Here is a 23,324-nt window from a genome sequence, read left to right as displayed (position 1 = left end):
GTATTCTCCAATAAACATATAAAAATAAAATAAAGTTCTAGAAGCAAACGGCAGCCTTACATGATGATCCTCAATGTTCTTCAGGAGTCTGGGGTCATCAAAGTCACATGAGTCACTAGGCGGAGGAGGTATCCGGCTGAAGAGAGAACAGAAGATACTTACTCAGCTCAAAAGTTCCTTCAAGATAACTCACACCTAGTAAGAGTCCGTCTTCAGGAAGAACCACACCTAAAAAGCGTCTAACTTTGTATTAAACTTTTCAAGATTTGAAATACTCGCTATGATTTCAAACCTCAAGGCAGTAAATCTTTAACCCGACTATAAACAAAATGCAGATGGTCCCTGACTTACGATGTTTCGACTTAACAATTCTTCAACTTTATGATGGTGCAAAACTGATATGCATTCAGTAGAAACCATACTTCGAACTTTGAATTCTCATCTTTCTCCAGGCTGGCGACACGTGGGACAACGCTCTCTCGTGATGCCGGGCGACACGCGCAGCCCCAGTCAGCCCCACCATCACGAGGGAGAACGACCCATACACGTACAACCACGCTGGACCCAGACAGCCACTCTGCTTTTCATTTGCAGTACAGTATTCCATAAATTACATAAGCTATTCAATGCCTTACTATGAAATGGGCTGATACTGCCCAACGGTGGGCTAACGTTAAGTGTTCTGAGCACACTGTACGTAGGCTGTCCTAAGCTGTGATGTTTGGTAGCTTTGGGGTATTAAATGCACTTTTGAATTCTGATCTTTTCAACTTACGATGGGCTCGTCAGGACATAACTCCATTGTAAATGGAGGAGGATCTGTAGTTACAAGGAGAAGAGATGCAAGGATGAACGCCATGGCTTTACCATTTCTGTTGGCCCCTGCATCTACCAGGGAGAACTCCCCAGCATGCTTGCTCCAAGCATGTAAAACAAGAGGAATTGTGGCAAATGTATCTATGCAGCCATTCGTGGCCAGAGCTTGTATGTGAAAGAGAAAAAGGGGGCAAATAATTACAAAAAAGGAAACGTGACGCGATGGCTCCGCGCCGTCACACTGACAAGACGCGAAGGGCTGAGTACGCTCCCTTCTTCCTGAAACCCTGTCTTCAGGACAAAGACAAGGGAAGACAAGATGACAGCAGAGCTGATGTCAAGCGGAATGCTGAATAGATATCAGAGTTTAGTGCAGCAGAGAAAACAGAAACCAACAGCTTGCAAGGGGAAGCACCTAAAATGCAAGCTGCTGACCCCAGCAGGACCCTGGTGGAAGCTGAGGACGTGGCAGCACGAGGTACCTGTGAGACAAAGGGAAGGTGGAAAACAGGACAGGCTCCAAGTCCACCTGACCAAGACTGAGTCTGTGAGAAACCTCCCTCATCCCAGGCAGCCAGGCACCTGAACCCTCTGCCCCCAGAACGAAATGAAGGTCTATCCTCCAGAGAGCCTAAACCAGAGGAGCCCTGGACCCAGAAACACTGAGCGCACAGGTGGACAGGATACAGCATCCTCCCTAAACCGGAGTTTTAAGTGAAAGGTATGATCAACAGCCCTCTGCCTCCACGCAGTTCCCATAACACCTTCAGCCAGATTTACAGCGCTTGGCAGGAAACTGGAGAGGTCCTCTTGCAAGAAGATGACTGATCGGCTCAAAAGAAAGACACACAGATGCTAACATCAGAGATCCTCTAATAAAACAGTCCTGGCTGTCCCCCCTACATACATGGCCCCAGCAATCAGCTTTCTTAGTGTAAAAATCTTAAAACGTTAGCAGACAACACCACTAGTCTTAAAGGAAATGCAAATCAAAACCACAATTCACAGCCATTGGGATGGCTATTATATATCTAAAAAAGGCAAATGCGATACCGCTTCACAGCCATGGGGATGGCTACTATATATATGAAAGACAAACAGGAATTAACAAGTGTTATGAGGACGTGGGAAAACTGTGCATTACCAGCAGGAATGTAAAATGGTAGAACTGCTATGAAAAATAGTTTGGTGGTTCCTCAAACAGTTAAACATGGAATTACCACATGAGCCAGCAATTCCACTTTCAGGCATAATCCCAAAATATATAAGAGCAGAAACTCAGATACCTGTACATCAATGTTCATAGAAGCATTATTCACAATAGCCAAAATACGGAAATAACCCAAGTGCCCATCAACAGATGAATAAACAAAATGTGGTATATACATATATGGAATATTACTCAGCCTTTAAAATAAATGAAATTCTGATACATGCTACAACATGTATGGTACAACCTTGAAGACATTATGCTAAGAAGTGGAAAGTGAGTGGATATATCAGACCGATAGCTGGATATTTTTGTTAAAGCCTTGTAGTACCACTGGGCTTTTAAAACCACATTCATGTTTCAATTTTATTCTGGTTCTCTCTTGAAATAACACATGCAACTTTTATTTTCAAAATATTCAAGTCAGAAGTGCCAATATAAAATTGTTCCAAAGTCTTTCCCACTAAAGTGTCAAGAACTGCTAAAATCTACTTACCAGAAATCATCTGATGATGGTTCCCTTGCCAATTCTGGAAAATGACTGACAGAGAGAGAGAAACAGAATGGTTACAAAACTGTGATCAAAAATACAGACATTCCCACAAAGAACAAGCTCCAGCACAGATCATACGTTAGGCCCCGAACAAGTTTTAGTAAATTCAAGAAGACTGAAATACCAAGCTTCTTTTCCTACCACAAGGGTATGAAACTGGAACTCAATCACCAAAAAATGGAAGACTCACAAATATGTGTAGACTGGACAACATGTGACTGAGCAACCAATGGATCCATGAAGAAATCAAACATGTAATCAAAAACTACCTAGAGACACATGAAAATGGAAATACAACATACCAAAACTTACAGGATGCAGCAAAAGCAGTTCTGAGAAGTCCATAGCAATAAATGCCTACCTCAAGAAACAAAAAAAAATCTCAAATAAACAACGTAACATTATACCTAAAAGAACTAGAAAAGAACAAATGAAACTCAAAGTTAGAAGGAAGGAAATAAAGATTAAAGCAGAATAAATGAAATAGAGACTCAAAAGTCAATAGAGAAAAAAAAAAAACTATGAAACTAAAAGCTGGTTCTTCAAAAGATAAAGTTAAGAACACTTGGGACTTCCCTAGTGGCTCAGTGGATAAGAATCCGCCTGCCAATGCAGGGGACACAGGTTCAAGCCCTGGTCCAGGAAGATCCCACATGCCGCGGAGCAACTAAGCCCATGTGCCACAACTGCTGAGCCTGCACTCTAGAGCCCACAAGGCCTAGAGTCCGAGCTCCACAACGGGAGAAGCCACAGCAATGAGCCTGCGCACTGCAACGAAGAGTAGCCCCCGCTCACCACAACTAGAGAAAGCCCACGTGCAGCAACGAAGACCCAATGCAGCCAAAAATAAATAAATAAATTTATAGATAAAAAAGAAAAGTTAAGAAACCTTTAGCTAGACTCACCAAGAACAAAAGAGGACTCAATCAGAAATGAAAGAGAAGACATTACAACTGACATCACAGAAATAATAGGATCATAAGAGACTACTATGAACAATTATATGCCAACAAGTTTGACAGCCTAGAAGAAACAAATTCCTAGCAATATACAACCTACCAAGACTGAATCATGAAGAAACAGAAAACCTGAACATACTGATTACTAGTAAAGGATTGAATCAGTAATCAAAAACCTCCCAACAAAAGTCTGGGACCAGAAGCCTTCACTAGCAAATTCTACCAAACATTCAAAGAAGAATTAATACCATTTTCAACCTCTTCCAAAAAATAGAAGAGTGGGGAACACTTCCAATTCATTTTACAAGACCAGCACTGCCCCGATACCAGAAAGACCACCACAAGAAAAGAAAACTACAGGTCAATATCCCTGAAGAACATAGACACAAAAATCCTCAGCAAGATATGAGCAAACCAAATTCAACAATACACTGAAAGGATCATCACACACAATGATCAAGTGGGATTTATTCCAGGGATGCAAGATTGATTTCATATCTGCAAATCAGTATGACAACACCACATTAACTAAATGAAGGATAAAATCATATAATCACCAGATTATATAATCATCAGATGCAGAAAAATCATCTGATAAAATTCAACATTCATATAGGATAAAAAAAACACTCAACAAAATAGGTACAGAGGGAATGTACCCCAATATAATAAAGACCATATATGACAAGCCCACAGTTAACATCATACTCAACAGTGAAAAACTGAAAGATTTTCCTCTAAGATCAGGAACAAGACAAAGATGCCCACTCTCATATTCTTTTTTCAACATAGTATTAGAAGTCCTAGCCAGAGCAATTAGGCAAGAAAAAGAAGTAAAAGGCATCTAAATAGGAAAGAAGAAGTAAAACTGTCACTATTTGCAGATGACATGATATTATATATAGAAAATCCTAAAAGATTCCACCAACAATCTGTTCGAACTAACCAAATTCAGTAAAGTTGCAGGATACAAAATCAATATACAAAAATCTGTTGCATTTCTATATATTAATAAAGAATTAACAGAGAGAATTTTTTTTAAAAAATCCCATTTATGGGGCTTCCCTGGTGGAGCAGTGGTTAAGGATCTGCTTGCCGATGCAAGGGACACGGGTTCGAACCCTGGTCCGGGAAGATCCCACATGCCGCGGAGCAACTAAGCCCGTGTGCCACAACTACTGAGCCTGCGCTCTAGAGCCTGCGAGCCACAACTACTGAAGCCTGTGCGCCTAGAGCCTGTGCTCCTCAACAAGAGAAGCCACTGCAATGAGAAGCCCACGCACTGCAACTAAGAGTAGCCACCTCTCTCTGCAAGTAGAGAAAGCCAGCATGTAGCAACGAAGACCCAATGCAGCCAAAAATAAAAATAAATTTTTTTTAAAAATCCCATTTACAACTGCATCAAAAAAAATAAAATACCTAGGAATAAATTCAACCAAGGAGATTAAAGATCTATACACTGAAAACTGTAATACGTTAAGAAGTTTTAAAAGACACAAGTAAATGGAAAGATATTCCATGCTCATGGATTGTAAGAATTAATAATGCTAAAACGTCCATACTACCGAAAGCAATCTACAGACTCAATGCAATCCCTATCAAAATTCCAGTGGCACTTTTCACAGAAACAGAATAAACAATCCTAAAATTTATCCAGACCCACAAAAGAGGCCGATTTGCCAAAACAATCTTGAGAAATAAGAACATAGCTGGATGCATCACGTGCCCTAATTTAAAACTATATTACAGAGCTATAGTAGTCCAAACAGTATGGTACTGGAATAACAACAGATACATAGATCTATGGAATAGAACAGCGAGCCCAGAAACAAACCCATGCATATATGATCAATTAATTTATGACAAAGGAGCCAAGAATATACAATGGGAAAGGACAGTCTCTTCAATAAATGCTGTTGGGAAAACTGGACAACCACATGCAAAAGAATGAAACTGTACTATTATCTTACAACATACACAAAAACTAACTCAAAATGGATTAAAGACTTGAATGTAAGAGCTGAAACCGTCAAACTCCTAGAAGAATACATAGGTGATAAGCTCCTTGATATTGGTCTTGGCGATGAGTTTTTGGATCTGACACCAAAAGCGAAGTAAAAATAAAGAAGTGGGACCACATCAAACTAAAAAGCTTCTGCACAGCACAGGAAACCATCAACAAAATGAAAAGGCAACCCACCAAACAGGAGAAAATATTTGCTCCCATCCTAAATTAGAAATTATAAAGCTGATAAGGGGTTAATATCTAAAATACATAAAGAACTCATACAACTCAATAGCAAAAAAAAAATCCAATTTAAAAATGGGCAGAAGTTCTGAATAGACATTTTTCCAAAGAACATATACAGCAGGCCAACAGGTATGCAAAAAGATGCTCAACATCACTGATCATCAGGGAAATTCAAATCAAAACCTCACATCTGTTAGAATGGCTATTACCAAAAAAAAAAACAAGAAATAAATGTTGACAAGGATGTGGAGAAAAGAGAACCCTTGTGCACTGTTGGTGGGAATGTAAATTGGTACAACCACTATGGAAAACAGTATGGCGGTTCCTCAAAAATTAAAAATAGAACTTTCATATGACCCACCAATTCTACTTCTGGGTATATATCTGAAAAAAACAAAAACAGTATCTCTAAAAGATATCTATGCACCCCCATGTCCATTGCAGCATTATTTACAATAGCCAAGACATGGGAACAACCTGAGTGTCCATCGATGAGTGAATGAATAAAGAAAATGGTATATATGCAATGGAATACTATTCAGCCATAAAAAAGAATGAAACCTTGCCATTTTCAACAACATGAATGGACCCTGAGGGCATTATGCTAAGGAAATAAGTCAGACAGAGAAAGACAAATACTGTACGATTTCACTTACACGTAGAATCTAAAAACAACAACAACCAAGCTCAAAGATAAAGAAAACAGGTTGGTAATTGCCAGATGCAGGGATGGGGGTGGGTGAAATGGGTGAAGGGGGTCAAAAGGTACAAACTTCCAGATATAAAATAAATAAGGCATGAGGATGTAACATACAGCATGGTGACTATAGTTAATAATGTTCTATTACAGGGACTTCCCTGGTGGCACAGTGGTTAAGAATCCACCTGCCAACACAGGGGTCATGGGTTCGAGCCCTGGTCTGAGAAGATCCCACATGCTGTGGAGCAACTAAGCCCATGTGCCACAACTACTGAGCCTGCACTCTAGAGCCCACAAGCCACAACTACTGAGCCCGTGAGCCACCACTACTGAAGCCCTTTGCCGAGAGCCCGTGCTCTGCAACAAGAGAAGCCACCGCAACGAGAAGCCCGTGCACTGCCACGAAGAGTCGCCCCCGCTCGCCGCAACTAGAGAAAGCCTGCGCACAGCAGCGAAGACCCAACGCAGCCAAAAATAAATAAGTACATACATTTATAATTTTTTAAAAAAAACTGTTAAAAAAATTTTTTAAATGCTCTATTGCAAACTTGAAAATTGCCAGGAGGGTAAATCTTACAAATTCCATCACAAGAAAAAAAGAATTTCTAATTATGTATGCTGACAAGTTAACTAGATTTACTGTGGTGATTGTTTTGCAATATATACAAATATCAAATCATTATGTTGTATACCTAAAACTAATATAATTTTACATGTCCATTATACCTCAATTTAAAAAAAAATGGCGTTCAGATCGAAACATGAGTAAGAAATGTATAATCAGATTAGAAATATAAATTTATAGATTCCTTGAGATTTCTCACTAGGTTAGTATTTGCAGGAATAAACCATGCTTTAACTGGTCTAAATTGGGACCCATTCAGTTTTAAACACCGTCAGCAGTAATTACACATCTACATCCCTTATAAATGTCCTCTCAAAGTATCAGAAAGTCAAGGTATTTGACTAAGCAGCTAAAAATAAACTTATTTTGTTGGAAGAATACAAATAAAATTTTCAGAAAGTGATCAAGACACTCACCCATAGGTTACCCCAGCAATGCTACACTTCTTGAAGTTCATGATATTGCATGTAAGAGTTCCAGTTTTGTCAGAAAACAGGTATTTTACCTAAATCAGAGAAAAGGAAAAAACATACACCGAGAACGTAAGAGACCAACAAATGAAGTCTTTTCTTCTGTGTTTTTCAAAATCTGTATTAGTTTTCAAAGGTAAGTTCCCTTAAGCGAGCAAAATATATTTTATAATTATATATGTTATACGTAATAATTATATATTAAAAAAATTAATATACTTTAATGCTTAGGCCACTTAAAAACCATTTCAATAACCAATTCTAGAGTCCAATTGTGTGGAAATGTACAAAGGAGGCTTCAGTAACAGCTCCGGATCCATTTCAGATCCGTAAGAACCAAGTCCTGCCACTAGGCATCTCAATGACACTTATACAGAATTCGTTCTTGTGTCCAATATGTCAAGACAACAAGCTCAGACTTTAGCAACCACAATATATTTCTTTCTCAGAATCCATCCCCTAGTTGGGCTAAGAAGACCTATCCTGAAACAGCACGGAACAAACACGAAGCCTCTCGATCACGATCACAGTGAGGTTACGTGAAGGCAGCTTGGAACTGCTACAGATTATATAACTTTCCAAGGCACGAAGTTTTACACATATAACACACTAAGCTCTCAATATACAAAGGTGAAAAGAGAAATTCCTGTGGAGGTTAATAAGCAAACCATTTTGACATGATTAACTGCAAAAGAGATGTACGTGTGCCGTGTGAGTTTCGTCCCCCCGGGGGGATGCTGTGAGAGGGAGGGGGAGAAAGGACTCAGGGCCACAAAGGAAGAGAGCCCAGGTCAGGCTCTGGATACTAACCAGCCTGTGGGCTCAGGAAAAGCCACCTCACCCTACTTGGACTCAATTTCCATGTCTATGAAATAAAAGTTTTGGCCAGAAGATAAGTAACATCATTCTACGTGTAACTTTCTGGGAAATTACATCATGGATGGGTGAGAGGGAGGAATCAACAGAATTGTCTCCAGGAAAGATTCCAGTTTCTCAGGGATTTTCTAAAGAGGGGTCATGATCGCGGCAGGATGTGAGGGAGACTCCAGTGATCCCCAAGAACTGTTCTGGGGAAGCCACATTGCCCCGCTTTGTAGAAGAGGGATTAATACCATGAAGTGTGTACTGTACTTTTTCTTACTGATACAATATAAGCAAATACACTGAGAATTATTTTTAAAGCAATTCAAGGCCCTTTAAGTAAAGAAAGATTATTAATGATCCTAAAGAAGTCAAATAGTACCTAGAAATATGAAATCAGTACACTACGGATAATGAATGCTTTAACTATAAATAGTAAGTTTTTATATAAGTTTTATATGCAGTAAGTCTAGGGGTACAAAAAGCTCAGTGGGATCAGCCTTCCAATAGCAGTATTTCTTTCTGCCTCTTTCTCAAAAAATTTAAAGATGATATGAAAATATTTAAAAATGACATTTTATAATAAGGAATTATTAGCATTTTCTATCCTTGTGTCTATTGAACACTAAGGTATCCTTTAAGTCCCAACTCAAAACTAACTCCCCCATGAAAACTTTCCCTATTCCCAATTAGGATGAACTATTTCAGCCTGGGTGCTTGAGTATGTTGAATCCTTCAATCATCCAGGTCCAGTTCAACGGCAACTGAGAACACAGTTATACTAAGCGTTGTGCTAAAATGACAGAGGCGACCAAAGACCGTGTCTCAGGCACGTCCACACCTTCGAATGGGCTCAAAAGCCCCAGGATGGAAATGGACATATATTACTACCACACCTCTCACTTTACTGTATTTATGTTTGGAAAAATTGTTATGGAAACACTGAAGAGAGATAAATTAACTTTCCTGGAAGTCTGGAGAAGGCTTCAAACAGGAGGTAAATTTCATCTGATACACATACCGCACTCACCTCCTGGGGTTGTTGGGAGGTTCACATACGATTTATAAAATGAAATTATGATCTGTAATTGCAATGCATTCAAAAGAGGTATTCCTTGCAGTGATTTCAACAGAAGATGAAGACATTATACATCAGTAAAGGCAGCAGGCGGTTAAGGGTGATGGTGGGAAAGAAACCGGTTCCCTGAAATGTTCCAGAGCTAAAACCTGGAACACGTGAGAGACTGTATGGATTTATGGCCTTCAAATCAGCCCCCACATATTCTGTACGATTACCCAATATCCGAGGATCTTAACCATTATCTTCCCTTTACTTGCCCCTGATTAACAATTTTAAGAGTCCAAAGTAATGTTGCACTGTATTTTTTTGCACTAAATTTGTCGCAGGAAACTTCCAGCTGATAAGATATACCCATGCCTCAAAAAGTAAGTCAAAATCAATTAACATTTGTATTTAATAGTACCTCCAAGTACTACAGAGCTCTTTTAGACATCAAAACCACCTTTATGGAGAACTATTTTTGCAAAATCTCTCCATGGTTCTTCCAACACTTGTCTGCCACCGTGTTCATACACCGTTCCCAAAGTCCCCAAAGAGGCTCTCACCTGCCCAAGCTCTTCATTAAGGTTTGATGTCCTGGCCATGGCAGGAGTGTCATTTCCTAGATAATACATATCTGTGTCCTGAAAGAGAGAGGCGGGGGGCACTTCAGAAATTATCTACCATCGATTCCTCATTTCGATTAAGAAGAAACTAAAAACATACAACTCGATATAAATGTTAGTTTTTCATCTGGGGGTGAACATACAGCGTCTATTAGTGTAGAGAAACACTGAGGTACAGAGGAAAGCATGGGATTTATTTATATCTAGATGATTTGGCTTCAAGGTGATCATCTCCTGACCTAGACTAACTCACACTTCCGAGTTTAGCGAACGCCTCATTCACAGGATTGTTGTGAAGCTCAAATAAAAAACGCACATCAAAGTGTCTGGTCTCCAAATACTGGCTGCTGAGGTCTGGTACTTAATGGCCATGGCAGTTCCTTGAAAATTCCACCTCGACTCTTGCAATAGAATCCAAATTTACTGTCACCATGAATTTTGACAGATAGGGGACACGTAAGTAGACACACTTAAGAGAACGTGACTTCAGCACTAAGGAGAATTTAAAGCATGAACAGCTGCAGCAACTTCATCCCCCCTCCCCAGAAGACAGGCACCTGCTACACATTCTGCTCCATTCCTCCACTGATTCTCCTCAGAGCCCCTGCCCTGCCCATTTCACAGCCCAAGAAGACATTAGGTGACTAGTCACAGATACCACTGGCTCAGGGACACCCTTGCCCATTCTCTAGGCAGTTAAACTCCCAGACTGAATCGTAATTAACGACGTTCTTCCTTTTCTGGGAGCTGAATTCCATCACTGAGGCTCCAGGAGGGTATTAGGAAATGGCAGCTGACACGTGCCCAGCACCTCAGCTTCCAGCCAGGTGTGATACTCACCCAGTTTATGAAGAGGGCTTGTGTGTACTTCACAACCTCGAGGGTCACCAGTAGACTGATGGGAATCAGATTGTTGTACAAGATGATGAAGGTCAACAAGTTATATCCAAAATTGTCTGAGCTCGTGTCTGTGGAAGAAAACCAGAATATCTGCATAGCTTAGTCTCTGCTCAGTTTCCTTGTACTTAACGATGCTGGAATTTTTCTGAAAGATGTTCACAAAAAAGTTTATTGGCTTAAGTATACATTTAGAGATTCAAGTTAAAATAGTTACTGAGCACCTACTCTGTGGCATGAACTGTGGATACAAAGACCATGATGCCACAATTCCTTCCAACAGAGAGCTGGCTTCCCAGAGGAGGCTGCGGGGCAGGGGGGTGACCATGCAGCAGAGCACACGGGCTAACAAGGCCTTCACAGGGCACTGAGGAAACCAAGGCACAAGGGTTTTGAGGCGGAGGCCCAGTCACTGAAGGCCGCCCAGAAGAAAAGAGGCTACAGACAAGTCCTGGAGGATAGAGAGAGGGCAGCTAACTAAAACGGATGCAGAGAAAAGGACAGGGGACTTCCCTGGTGGCGCAGTGGTTGAGAGTCCGCCTGACGATGAAGGGGACACGGGTTCGTGCCCCGGTCCGGGAAAATCCCACATGCCGCGGAGCGGCTGGGCCCGTGAGCCATGGGCACTGAGCCTGCGCGTCCGGAGCCTGTGCTCCGCAACGGGAGAGGCCACGACAGTGAGAGGCCCGCGTACCGCAAAAAAAAAAAAAAAAAGAATCCGCCTGCCAAGGCAGCGGACATGGGTTCGAGCCCTGGTCCGGGAAGATCCCACATGCCATGGAGCAACTAAGCCCGTGCGCTACAACTACTGAGCCTGCGCTCTAGAGCCCACGAGCCACAACTACTGAGCCCTCATATCACAACCATTGAAGCCTGCGCGCCTAGAGCCCAGGCTCTGCAACAAGAGAAGCCACCGCAATGAGAAGCCCACGCATGGCAACGAAGACCCAACACAGCCAAAAATAAATAAAATAAAATAAATTTTTTAAATAAGATAACAAGGCACAAAGCATTATGAATGGGGCCAAAAATAAGTTAATTAATTAATTAATTAATTAATTAATTCTTCCACTGTAAATCACACACCCTGTACTGGAGTTTGACATTATCTGAGCAATTTAAATGACAGTTTCCACAAAGCTTGTATACCCGTATAGTGTCAATGCTGGTTATTTACCCAGACCATGATATTTTGGAACTAATGTGTAAACAAATGTATCTGTCTTCACATTTGAAGCTAAACATACAACACGGTTGAAATCCAGATTTTAAGAACCAAAATCAAGGATTTTGACCCAAGCTACAACTGAGGTCCCAGTCACATTTCCCACATCTATAAAGCAGCGACAAGGATCCTGGGCAGTTCAAAATGTGTGAGTTTTCTACATGACGTAACCAGAAAAGGGGAAAAAGATGTTTCCATCAGTTTAATTAAAATATATAGAAAGATGGAAATAATAATCATCCCGAGAAAATATCCCAAAGTTTTAAAATTCAAATTTATTATTCAAAAAAATTTTGTCATTAAATTTTATTTTTCTGGAATTGCTGTGTAAGGAGATTGGCAAATCTTCTCTCAAAACAAAAAGCAATAAAACTGGACAAAATTGTCAAAAAGAAGCTTGATGAAAACTATTAATGTGCATATCCAAAAACCTCAACAAACTTCAAACAGGATAAACTCAAAACTACTGAAAACCAACGAAGACGTTGAAAGCAGCAATAAAAAAATGACTCACGTACAAGGGAAAACTCAGTAAGAGTAACAGCTGACCTCATCGGTACAGTGGAGGTCAGAAGGAAAGAGGACGGTATATTCAAAGTACTGAAAAGAAAAGAATGTCAACCAAGAATTCCTACAAGAATTCTGTATCAGCAAAACTATCCTTCAAAAACAAAGGAGGGCTTCCTTGGTGGCGCGGTGGTTAGGAGTCCACCTGCCGGTGCGGGGGACGCAGGTTCGTGCCCCGGTCTGGGAGGATCCCACGTGCCGCGGAGCGGCTGGGCCCGTGGGCCGTGGCCACTGAGCCTGCGCGTCCGGAGCCTGTGCTCCGCAGTGGGAGAGGCCACAACAGTGAGAGGCCCGCGTACTGCGGGAAAAAAGAAAAAAAAGACAAAGGAGAAATTAAGACACTCTAAGATAAAAATTGGGATAATTTGTTGCTATCCAATCTGCCTTACAAGAAATAATAAAGGAAATCCTCCAGGATGACAGGAAGTGACACCAGACAGTAATTAAATCCACGTAAAGAAGCAGAGGGCAATAAAGGTAATTATATAGGAACTTATAAAAGACCATAAAATTACATATTTTCTATACTTTCTCTTAGATTTAAAAAAGTAGGGCTTCCCTGGTGGCACAGTGGTTAAGAATCCGCCTGCCAATGCAGGGGACATGGGTTCGAGTCCTGGTCCAGGAAGATCCCACATGCCACGGAGCGACTAAGCCCGTGCGCCACAACTACTGAGCCTGCGCTCTAGAGCCCGCGAGCCACAGCTACTGAGCCCGTGAGCCACAACTACTGAAGCCCGTGCGCCTAGAGCCCGTGCTCCACAACAAGAGAAGCCACCGCAATGCGAAGCCCGCGCACCGCAACGAAGAGGAGCCCCCGCTCGCCGTAACTAGAGAAAGCCCGCGCGCAGCAATGAAGACCCAATGCAGCCATAAATAATAAATAAAATCTTTAAAAAATCATCTGAATATAAAATGATCCCCAAATGTGTCCACCTTCACTGCGTCACGTGACTCATCTTTCGGTTCTTGAAGGATGGGCATTGTCTACAACAGCCAACGGGCGGAGAAGGAGGGCACGGCCCACACACGTACATCACACGTGGAAGGATGGTCAGCTTCAACAAGGAGTCCGTTCGCCACTTACCCATCTTCTTGATGTACCAGTTCTTTCCTCCTTGAGACCCATTCCAGTACAGGGCTCCCACCGAGCTCACCAAGGCCATGACCAGGAGGATGCCAAAGAGTACCAGGATCTGCACATTAGTTACTTTCTCCACATTCGATCTCTTGAGAGGCGCTTTGGTGGAATTCTGTACGAGAGCATGTAAAGCCAGTAAGGGTCACAGAACACACTTGGGGCAAAGAGCAGGGAGCAAAGGAGGTAAGTTAACCACATTCAACACAGAAAAAGTAAAAGACTATCTTTTTGTCAAATAACCAATGAGATTGAGAAGTGTACTATGCGCCTGAATCAACAGCTAGTTTTAAATAAAGAACACAGAAGACACACTGTCGTTTTCAAAGGGCACATTTCAACTCTGCATGACTCAGTCTGTACTTCTTACAATTACAGTCTGTACTTCTTAATTTTAGCATAAAATTAGCTACTTTCACGATCTTAGAATACAGGTTCCAAATCATTTAAGCCCAGTTTAAAAGAAATCAGGCGGCTGCTACTTCAAGAGAAACCAAGATTCTACACCACAAAAATCTAGAATCTTCAAAGTAATAACGTAGCTCTGTAATTAACACACAGAGAGCTATTTTAAGCCCCGTAGCTCAGAATCTGAGAAAAGACATACACAAACACATACACATCAATAATGCAAAATAGAACAACAGGTGTCAAAATAAATGGATGCATAAAGAGTCCATCTGGAAAACTATGAACAAGAAACGAGCAAGAAGAGCCGGGGAAGCTCTGGTGGCCAGTGGAAATCCGAACGGGGTCCTAAACCACAAACAGAATGTGGACAGGAAGTTACGACGAAAGTGGAAACACAGCCCAGCCATCTGTAAATGCTCAAGGCCTGCCTTCTCACTGCCGGTGGGGAGACCAGCCCAGCTAGACAACAAGCCAGTGTCGGGAGTGAGTCCAGAAAGATCCATTAAAACCAGATTCAAGGACCACTGCACAGCGGGTTTGGAACTATATCCCCTCAGCAGTGGAAAAGTCAATAGAACTGTTTGCCCTGGACAGTTATTCATTTAAAGTCATTTTATTAAAAAAATTCCTGAAGGCAGTTGTGGTGGGCAGAGTAACCGCCCTCCTCAGTGACATCCAGGTCCTAATACCTGGACCAATGAATATGTTACTTTATATGGCAAAGGGGCTTTTCTGGTGTGATTAAATTAACGCCCTTGACTTGGGGAGATTAGCCTGAATTATGCAAATGGGCCCGATTTAATCACACAGGTCTTTAAAAGCACAAAAGGAAGAGATCCTTTCCCAGTTATGGTCAGAGGGAGATATGAGTACAGACAAATGGCCAAAGAGGCTCTGAAGACAGAAGAGAGGTGGCCATAAACCAAGGAACTCCGGGAGCCTCTAAAAGGCAAAGAATGGAGTCTCCTCTAGAACCTCCTAGAATGTTCTAAAAAGGAAGGCTGCCTGGCTGACATCATGATGTGGGTGAGACCCAGAGCAGACTTCCGACCTACAGAACTGGAACCTAAGAGCTTCGTGTTGCTTTAAGCCACTATGTTTGTGTCATTTGTTGTGGCAGCGACAGGAAACTAACGTGTAACACAGCAGATGGTAACAACCCCTTCCTGGAGGAGGACAGACCCTGGACTTGATCAGAAGCCAGGAGTGGACGGGGGAGATGGCGGGAGCTTCAGTCCACTGTCTCCGTCCACAAATCATGAGCCTTGTCCCTTTACAGGCAATACTGATACACAAGATCAGGTGATCCGAATACTTGCAAGGCACTGACTGGCCATGAAAAATGGTGCCTTGGGCCAGACTTGAGTTAGCACTCTGTCTTCATCTTCCCAACCCACCTGATCCCTAACAGAGCTAGGATGCAAATGTCTCCGAATATAAGGATACAAATAAAGTCACAACATGAAAACAAAACCGAGATGAAAACGAGCGGCCATTCATTCCTAGATTCCATCGAGTAGCTCATACCACAAGGTGGCTGAAACTCATCTGAACTCTATCCCCGAACCCAGGACTGCTGCGACCATGACCATGGCTTTCCGCGGGGGTGGGGAGTCGGGGACTTGCAACGCTGGTGATTCTGCAGTCCTGTAAGTATCTAAGCAGCACGGCTGCAGTTCCTCTGTGTATACTCTTTTTCCCACTTCCCTTTAAGTCGCTGAATTATCTGTCCTTTAAAGACTTTTAAAAATATTCCTCTAGAATCTAAATGGAAATCCATCAGTAAAGGACAACTTACCAATCAAATATCATCTCAAGGTCGATGGGGTCGACACATCACCTTTGGCCTCACGGCAACAGCCAGAAGACCAGTTTCAAGACCGCCTACCCCAATCTTTTAAAAGCTAACCTTACTTTTAATAAACATTCGTTGGAGGCACAAGCAGAAAAAAATTTACAATAAACGTTACTTCTATGACTCCATGAGTTGATTGACTTTTGACCTTTCCCAGTGGTTGAATCCTGGCCAGTTAATAGGATTAAGAAAAGTTATGTTTCATCCAATACAAGAGCAGCGACCCAACACTTCAGGCTTCAGCCCATGCACTTAGGAAAGCCAGGCTCTAACTACTCACCCCCATCCCCTGAGCATTCCACCTTGCAGTGATGAGCTTGTAATGTCAAATTCCTACTAGCATTAAGAGTTCTTCTCCAAAATCCTTAGAAAATACTACTTTTGAGTATTGGAGTTCAAAATAGAAATAGACCAAAATGTCAGATTTTGAAAAAGCTTAAATCTGGCCTGAATTTTACACATTTGATTCCCTTCTAAGACAGCAGTCAGCAGAGTACTAGTTAAGACAAGGACTTGGGAGCCAGACTGCCTGGGCTGGAATCCCAGCTCTCTCTCTCACTGGGTATGTAACTTTGTTAACTTACTGAGAGATGCCTCAGTGTACTCATCTAGAAAACAAAAACAAAAATAGTATCTTCCTCATAGGGCCACTGTGAGGAATCAGTGAGTTAATACATGAGAATTTCTTGGAGCAATGCATGGGGCACTGTTTGCTGGAATTACTGTGACAATCTCTCTTTCCCATTAAATCAACCAACAGAAACATCAGACATTGAAATATTTCTACATGTAACTACACTCAACATGAAACGAGGGAACTCTGAAGTAGGAGAGTAGAAGGCATTGAGGTGAGAGTTTAAAAAACAAAAAAGTAGGGGCTTCCCTGGTGGCGCAGTGGTTGAGAGTCCGCCTGCCGATGCAGGGGACACGGGTTCGTGCCCCGGTCCGGGAAGATCCCGCATGCCGCGGAGCGGCTGGGCCCGTGGGCCGTGGCCGCTGAGCCTGCGCGTCCGGAGCCTGTGCTCCGCAGCGGGAGAGGCCACGGCAGTGAGAGGCCCGCGTACCGCTAAAAAAAAAAAAAAGTAGAAGAACCCTAAAGCAATTGTGTTTCCTCTCTGTGGTCAAGTAGAGACGACGTATGTTATTTCACCAACAGGATGGCTTCCAGCTATGTGTGTTGTTACATTCCTTTCAAAAGCTTGTTATTTTTACTCGTTGTTCGAGCCCTAAACGCACAGCGAGTCCAGCACAGGTGTTCCTGGGGCTTTGGATTGTTCTGTACTTGAGCAGTCAACACGTAATAAGCCATTCAAAGAGGTTTAGCACATGTAGGTGCAAGGAAGGCACCCAGCACACTCACAGGATGCAAACGTCACGGGGTAACTTAGTGAACACCTTGCTCTCTGAAGGGAGGATGGAATTATTTTTAAGTGTCACTTCATTGCTCTCTTACACCTCAGCTGCAAAGCTGTATTACCAACGTACGATCTAGGGAAACAGCATCGTACCCTGAAAAAAAAAACTCCAGGGTACAAGGAATCTTGGGGAGTGGTCACATTTGTAAAATGCACAATCTGAAAACTAGTCTTGGGGCCCTGCCCGCATCTGAGCGAGCGCCTCGTCATCTGTCACTTCATTGTAAAAACACAAGTGATCTGTGGTCAGCGGGGCTCCCAGTGTTAGGCGGCTGCGGTGGGTGCTGGCCTGGGGGAGTCTGAGGACACTCACTAGGTGGCAGGGGGCCCGGCTCTTCACCCAGAGAAAGTCTGCGCACAGCTACTCAGACCCAAGACACTTTACACGTCCTAGTCAGTGCGCGCGCACACACAGACATGCACACACACAGACACACACAGAGACACACACACACAGACACACACAGAACACAGAGACACAGACACACACACACACAGACACACACACACAGACAGAGACACACACACACAGAACACACACACACAGAACACACACAGAGAGACACAGACACACACACACAGAGACACACACACACACAGAACACACAGAGACACAGACACACACACAGAACACACACACAGAACACAAAGAACGCACACGCACACACACAGAACACACACACACAGAGACACACACACAGCACACACACACACACACACACACACACACACACACACACACCTTCCTCTATAACCATCCCACCACATGTGTGGCCTCACAGTCCCCGGACCCTCCCCCCTCCTTCCTGCTCCTGCCTCACCCCCCACCCCGAGGACACCCCTCCCCTGAGGTCCCCCAGCAGGGGCTGCTCCGCACAGACTCACGTGCTTCAGAAGACAGCACTGCCGAACGGATGCTCGGGGTCCGGTCATACTTCCGACACCTGCTGCCTCTAACGCCGTGTTAAAAACCCCCTTGTAAAGTTCCTGCCATCTGGCTACACGCCCTCCTGCCTCTTCCCTCAGCAAGTCCACCAGCTCTCCCCTCCCCCCCACTCCCTAAAGACTTGAGCCACCGGTTACAGCATCCGTCTCTACCCCGGCCCGCCGCGTCCCATCATCACCAAATGCCGTGGTCCCTCCATCCTTCACCCCTCAACACTGAACGCCTCCAACAGCTCCGCTTCAGCTTCCTGCCCCTGGGTCTCTCCGCTCCACAAACCCTCCGCCCCAGAAGATCAAAGCCAAGCCCCCTGCACACCGAGGCCTGTCACGCAGCAACTCCAACAATCTTCTTCAACTCCAGTGAGTCTCTCTGCCCCACCCCCCGCCCACCCCTTCTGCCCTGCGTTACCCAGCTGGTGTGGACACAGGGCTCTATCACTCCATCGGTTCTAATCAATGGTTAACTCTCTCCTCCTACACCACTTGAGTGAACCAACACAACAGCCTTCCTTCTTCAACTTGACATCTGAAATGTGCTTCTTAGTATCTGGTCAGCTGACACCTCCAAACCTGGGCTGGATGACCTTCCATATGGACCCCCAGCACCCCGTAACGACACGCATCACACGATCATCTCTCCACTCTGTAATCCCCACGACTCCCAAGTCTGCCTGGTTCCCAGGGGTGAGACTGTGCCTTTCACTACTGTACCCACACAGCCTGGCACAAGATATGGTGCACGGTGGCCACGGTACACTTTTAAATCAAGAAATATTGCCAGATCTGTACTTTAGAAGTCACACAAAAGGGCAGACAAGCTGAAAAACCAATCCTCGTTAACAGCGACCATTAGCAAAATAAGATGCCAGGTGATACCGAAGAAATGTAAGAAATGACAGGTAGGGGCACTGATTCATGCAGGATTTCAAAGCTGTCAGGAAAAATACGTCATAAAAGAAATGTGGGCTACAAGGTCACAGATAACAATTTTTAAAACTTAACAGGGAGAAAGAAGAAAATCAGTTTAGTATTTTTTTCTCTTTGGTATATGATATGACGAATAAACATGAATTCAAAGATAACTGATTTTCAATTGCCTAGAATTCAGTTAAATAAGACAACTTCCTATAAAATCTAAATTAATGGGGTGCGGAGGAGAAGTAAAGAGAGAAATAAAGAGGTTAGAACAAATCCCCCCTCGCGTTCGAAGATAAAATAGGTGAGGCCTGACTGTCCCATTAAATCCAGAAAACAAAGACTGTTGATATTTCAGGCAAGGGGTAACAAATACTTGATACAGTAACAGAAATTCAGGAGGAACTACCTAGGAACCAAAATAAAAGCACCTCCTTTCCACATTTAGGTTCACAGACAAAGCTTAAGGTTCCGAAATGCAACGTCTGCATTCTCTACCCACGACTCCATAAAAAACAGAAAAAACGACTGAAATCAGCATTGTTTTTCAGCAGAGAAATGTTTTACCTGCATGAGTTTGGTGTCGTGTCCAGTATAAACAACTATGCCGAACACCCACTGAGTGTTTCTCAGCTGTGTACCTCGTAATAAGATCTGGTCGGGCCCAAGGGCAACAGGGCTGAAAACAAGAAACAACATTTATATTTAATGACACTTCGAAAAAATGAGCATGAATTTTCCCCTTAAACATAAACCCACAATACATCAACCGTTTCCTTTAGACAAATTTGGACTATTTCACTGGGACACAGGGGCCATAAAGGTTACCCCTGGCTTCATCTACCCAAGGTTTATCTCATCCATTCATCAACACAGAAAAAGCGGTTTTTTTTTCTCCTATAAAACGTTAAAAGGAAATTGTGTCTCTTATAACTCTCTTATGAAACTCAATATCTGAAAAGGAAATTAAGATAACCAGAAGTTTATTCATTTGGGAAAGTCAGTTTCTAGACTCTAAGAAAAAAAAAAAGCTACAATAACAAATGTGTCAAAGCTAACTTAATGATTCAATAAAAGTCTGAGTGATAATTTAGAACTTTAAAGTGGGAGCCTACAGAACAGCCCTGTGTACTACATGAAACCGAGAAGGGTGTCACACTTAGGCTTGTCAGAGTTATTTTGGGTTGGTTCCCGTGATCGGGTCCTTCCCTTTGGGTCTGTTCAAAACATAAAGGTGGAGACCACTGGTAAGGAGCGTGCAGGTTGAAGATAAGCAGAAGAGAGAAACCACGCCCCAATGTAACGACAAAAAATGACTCAAATGATAAGTGCCAAGAGGGCAAAGACAACAGAATAGAGACAACAGGGCAGTGAACGCTCTGAAGGCAGGGTAACCGGTCCTTTCATTCAACTTGCTCAAAACACAGACTACTTAGAAGACAGCAAAGGGAAAAAAGATGTTTCCCTAATAAATGTCAGCTCTTACATGCTTCAGACATCTCTCTTCTGCTTTTCTGGACAATTTTACGCAGCCAAAATCAACTACTCTCCTCCCTGGCGAGTCATACACACAGAAAGACCAGGCCAGTTCTGTGAACCTCACTTCAGACCCTCGGGATATTTTCTTGCCAAAAATCAGGTCTTTCCTTAAATTTAAGGGAAGGTTTAAATGGATTAAAACGGTGTTTCAAGAAAAGCTCAGTCTCCCATATCTAAGCTAAACATGAAGAAATCTGTTTTAAAAATACTATGAAAGCAGAAAACAGACTGACATTTGCCAAAGCTCCTGTAATTCTTAGTCACATTAAAAATAAATTAAAAGAAAATCCACTAAGACAAGAGGAAGCGATACCTTTTCCCATCCAAGTTCAAGTTTCCGGTGAAATCGTAGAGGTGGCGATTGGGCCCTTCACACTCTATGCTCCCAGACAACTTCATCAGCACCTCCCTCACCTGCATGTCAGCCGTGTGACTCACACCCTGAAACGTTCAACCCAAAGAGGAAACTGAACACAATCTTCCAGGTTTACGAACGACACTCAGCATATCCCTACTGTTAATCAAAAGGAAATAATGAATCAACTAAAATGGAATAGTTGGGTGGGGTCCTCAAGCTACCAGCCCTTCAGGATGGACTTCACAGGCAGCTTCGGTCACAGCAACCTAATACAAAAGGTTTGGAAGAATTCAATATATAATAACAATTTTAAGTTTCAATTAATAACTCATTTTGACACAGATTTTCTGCTGTACCAAGTTGCATTTGATGATTCTGCCCACATATCTTTCTTTTCTATCTTAGATATCTGACTTAGACATTTTTTTCTCTTTAAAGAAGAGTTACAGGGCGCCAGATATCACACTATGTTAAAGGGGTACTTTATTCTGTGTTTATGGCCACGTTAGGGTACAGCTAATGGAGTGTGCTTTCTGTAAAGGGTTTGGGTGTGTTGATTATGACTTTAGCACGGATGTGTCAGCACAGTGGTGGAGTCCTGACTCTGTGCTTCACTGAATTCTTTCCTCCAGAAATTCCTCCAGGAATTCTTTCCTCCAGAAAAAGCACTGACTGGTACGTGAGGGGAGCACCGTCACCATTTGGGCCCCATAACAATGCAAGTCATAAAAGGTGACTTTTTACCTGACGTATTTTAAGGTTCGTCTCCCCATCGAGATTGGCTGTTTCAACATAACACATTGCCTGAGGTTCACTAAGGAGAGAAAAAAAAAAAAAAAAAAAAGTTGAGTAAGGTCCCCTCCACCAATTCACAGCTCAGAAAGCCTCAACCATGGAAAAACTCTGCTGACCGGCCCTTCAGAGTGATGTCATAACTGACCGCCATGGGAATAGTGACTGATGAGACAGACAGGACAGACAGACAGGTGTGTGGAGAGCACAGCGCCAAGACGAGCTGTCTCTCCAATGATCTACCCGCACAGGCCCCACAAAACGGCCGCCCGACTCCAAGTGGACAGAAATAACAGAGGATGCATGGGAAGGGGACAGGCCTGTGATGGGAAACAAGAGGTCCCAGCTAAGACCGTCCAGTGGGCTCAGGTGACCCTGAAAGTCAGAGGCTGGCCTGCCCTTGACCAAAACAGCCGCCCAGGCCAGGCCAGGCCAGCACACACACCTTCTGAAGGAGATTACGGCCAGAGGAACTGAGAAATCAAGGCATAGGCTTGGCAGGGTTTTTCTTCCCTGCAGTTTTTACTGTGTCCACAGGCAACTTTTTAATCAAAACACCTGATTTTAAGGACAGAAAACTCAAAGAATAGATACAGAGTATAGCACCTGCCCTGCTTAAACATAAGCATGGCAGATCCTATACTCCTACTTGGATGTTCAGGTCCAGGGAGCACAGTTGGGGTTTAACAAGCTTCTATGACCACCAGCCACTTACAATCTCCTGGCACTGCCCTTCCTGGCCGTGTGGGCTCAGCGAGCTCAACGATCTCTCTGTAGCCCTTGTTTTTTCATGTACCAAGTAAGGCTGTCAAGGGCTGTTGGGAAGATTAAATGGGGTCATGTGCTCAACGGGCCACTCGGGACAAACACCAGGGAACCTGGAAAATATGATGTTACCTCAGGCAATCCTTATTCAAAGCTGGCTTTCTGAGGGTCACACCCAAAACTCATAACCCAAACGATCTCAAGTGATCAACGTTTTACTATTTCTGAGAGTTTCTCTGTTACTAATCAATAGGGACAAACATGAATCCTGCCCCATGTATATGGGGCCTTTCCCCCTCTACAGGCCTGGGGTCCTTTTATTAAACCTTTTATCTCAAGCAGAAAATTTGTGCTAAGCCCTAAAATCTGAC

At 43.1% G+C, this 23,324-nt stretch overlaps 1 protein-coding gene across 1 annotated transcript in view; it reads right to left on the bottom strand.

The window, feature by feature from the left end:
• Positions 1-23,324, bottom strand: part of ATP8A2 (ATPase phospholipid transporting 8A2) — a 439,475-nt gene that overhangs the window by 379,125 nt on the left and 37,026 nt on the right. Inside the window, exons 7-15 of the mRNA XM_060128800.1 lie at positions 22,141-22,210; positions 21,352-21,479; positions 20,067-20,178; positions 13,908-14,073; positions 10,972-11,099; positions 10,072-10,149; positions 7,531-7,619; positions 2,523-2,567; positions 61-136 (exon numbers count right to left, since the gene is read on the bottom strand). Coding sequence (XP_059984783.1) covers positions 61-136; positions 2,523-2,567; positions 7,531-7,619; positions 10,072-10,149; positions 10,972-11,099; positions 13,908-14,073; positions 20,067-20,178; positions 21,352-21,479; positions 22,141-22,210 — 892 coding nt within the window. The remainder of the gene's footprint in view (positions 1-60; positions 137-2,522; positions 2,568-7,530; positions 7,620-10,071; positions 10,150-10,971; positions 11,100-13,907; positions 14,074-20,066; positions 20,179-21,351; positions 21,480-22,140; positions 22,211-23,324) is intronic.

This window comes from Lagenorhynchus albirostris, chromosome 18, assembly GCF_949774975.1.
Source record: "Lagenorhynchus albirostris chromosome 18, mLagAlb1.1, whole genome shotgun sequence".
Lineage (NCBI taxonomy): Eukaryota > Metazoa > Chordata > Mammalia > Artiodactyla > Delphinidae > Lagenorhynchus > Lagenorhynchus albirostris.
The sequence above is the reverse complement of the archived record's forward strand: the minus strand, read 5'-3'. Positions and strand labels throughout refer to the sequence as shown.